We start from the raw sequence: 1,065 nt of genomic DNA on the forward strand, positions 1-1,065 counted from the left end.
TGGTGTGTGTATGCATGCTGCGCCTGCCTCTGTACAAGTTTCTGGTGGTTGTTTGTGTGTATGCAGATCGTTGTGTTTTGTCATTCTGTGTTTGGTTGTTTATGGGTTTTGCTGCTGCTGTTACTGTTGCTGCTGCTGCTGTTGCTGCTGCAGCTGGGCAGCATGGATTACTATCAGCTGCGGTTGATGCTGCGGATATGTAAGCATCTGAACCCCGCCCTAAACGACCCGCAGCTGACGCAGCTATCTAGGGGTGCTGCTGCTCTCCTCACTGACGCTGTACCCTCTCTAGACCTTCAGCAGCTATGCTGGTCAGCACATAAACCCTGCTGCTGCTGCTGCTGCTGCTGCTGTTGCTGCTGATGATGATGGTGCTGGTGTTGCTGTTGCTGTTGCTGCTGTTGATGCGGCTGCTGTTCCTGGTGCTGCTGTAACTGCTGCTCCGGTGCTGCTGCTGTTGTTGCTGCTTAGATGCTTCGCGTGATGAGGATGCCGGTGGTCTCCCTGCTGCTGCTGCTGCTGCTTTTGCTGCTAAAACTCTGTTTACAATCTTTCTTCTGCTGCTGCTGCTGATGATAGCGGTACTCTTTCTGCAGCTGCTCCCACTGATTCTGGTGATGACACGGCTTCTGCTGCAGTTCCTAATCTTGCTTCTATTGCTGATATTGCTTCGGTGACCGTGCTGCTGCTGCTTCTGCTGCTGCTGCTGCTTCTGCTGCTGCTGCTGCAGCATCGCAACGTTTGTAGAGCAAAGGTGTCCAGACACCCCAGCGGAGTACGGGGTCCTAACGCGGGCCCTGGTAGCAGCTTTAGAGGCTTCAGCTCCCCCCTTGCTGCCAGCAGCCACCACAGCAGCAGCAGCAGCAACAGCAACCGGCGTAGGAGGAACAGCAGGACCATCAGCCGAAGGAGCAGCAGTATCATCACCAGCACCAGCTGCAGCAGCAGCACCAGCAGCAGCAGCAGCAGCAGCAGCAGAATCTGGTGAGAGTGTGTGTATTGATCCTCTGTCTGTGGTGCATCCGCTGCACGATTTGGTTGATTTGGTAGACTGCGTGGCCTCGC

The 1,065-nt window shown here is 55.1% G+C and overlaps 1 protein-coding gene across 1 annotated transcript in view; it reads left to right on the forward strand.

Moving 5' to 3' along the window:
• EMH_0051060 (uncharacterized protein) overlaps window positions 1-1,065 on the forward strand; it is a gene marked incomplete at both ends in the record, with an annotated part of 7,810 nt that overhangs the window by 4,295 nt on the left and 2,450 nt on the right. The window contains 2 exons of the mRNA XM_013496714.1: window positions 67-199; window positions 731-1,063. Coding sequence (XP_013352168.1) covers window positions 67-199; window positions 731-1,063 — 466 coding nt within the window. The remainder of the gene's footprint in view (window positions 1-66; window positions 200-730; window positions 1,064-1,065) is intronic.

Source organism: Eimeria mitis, genomic scaffold (genome assembly GCF_000499745.2).
Source record: "Eimeria mitis Houghton genomic scaffold, Emh_scaff2254, whole genome shotgun sequence".
Taxonomy (NCBI): Eukaryota; Apicomplexa; class Conoidasida; order Eucoccidiorida; family Eimeriidae; genus Eimeria; species Eimeria mitis.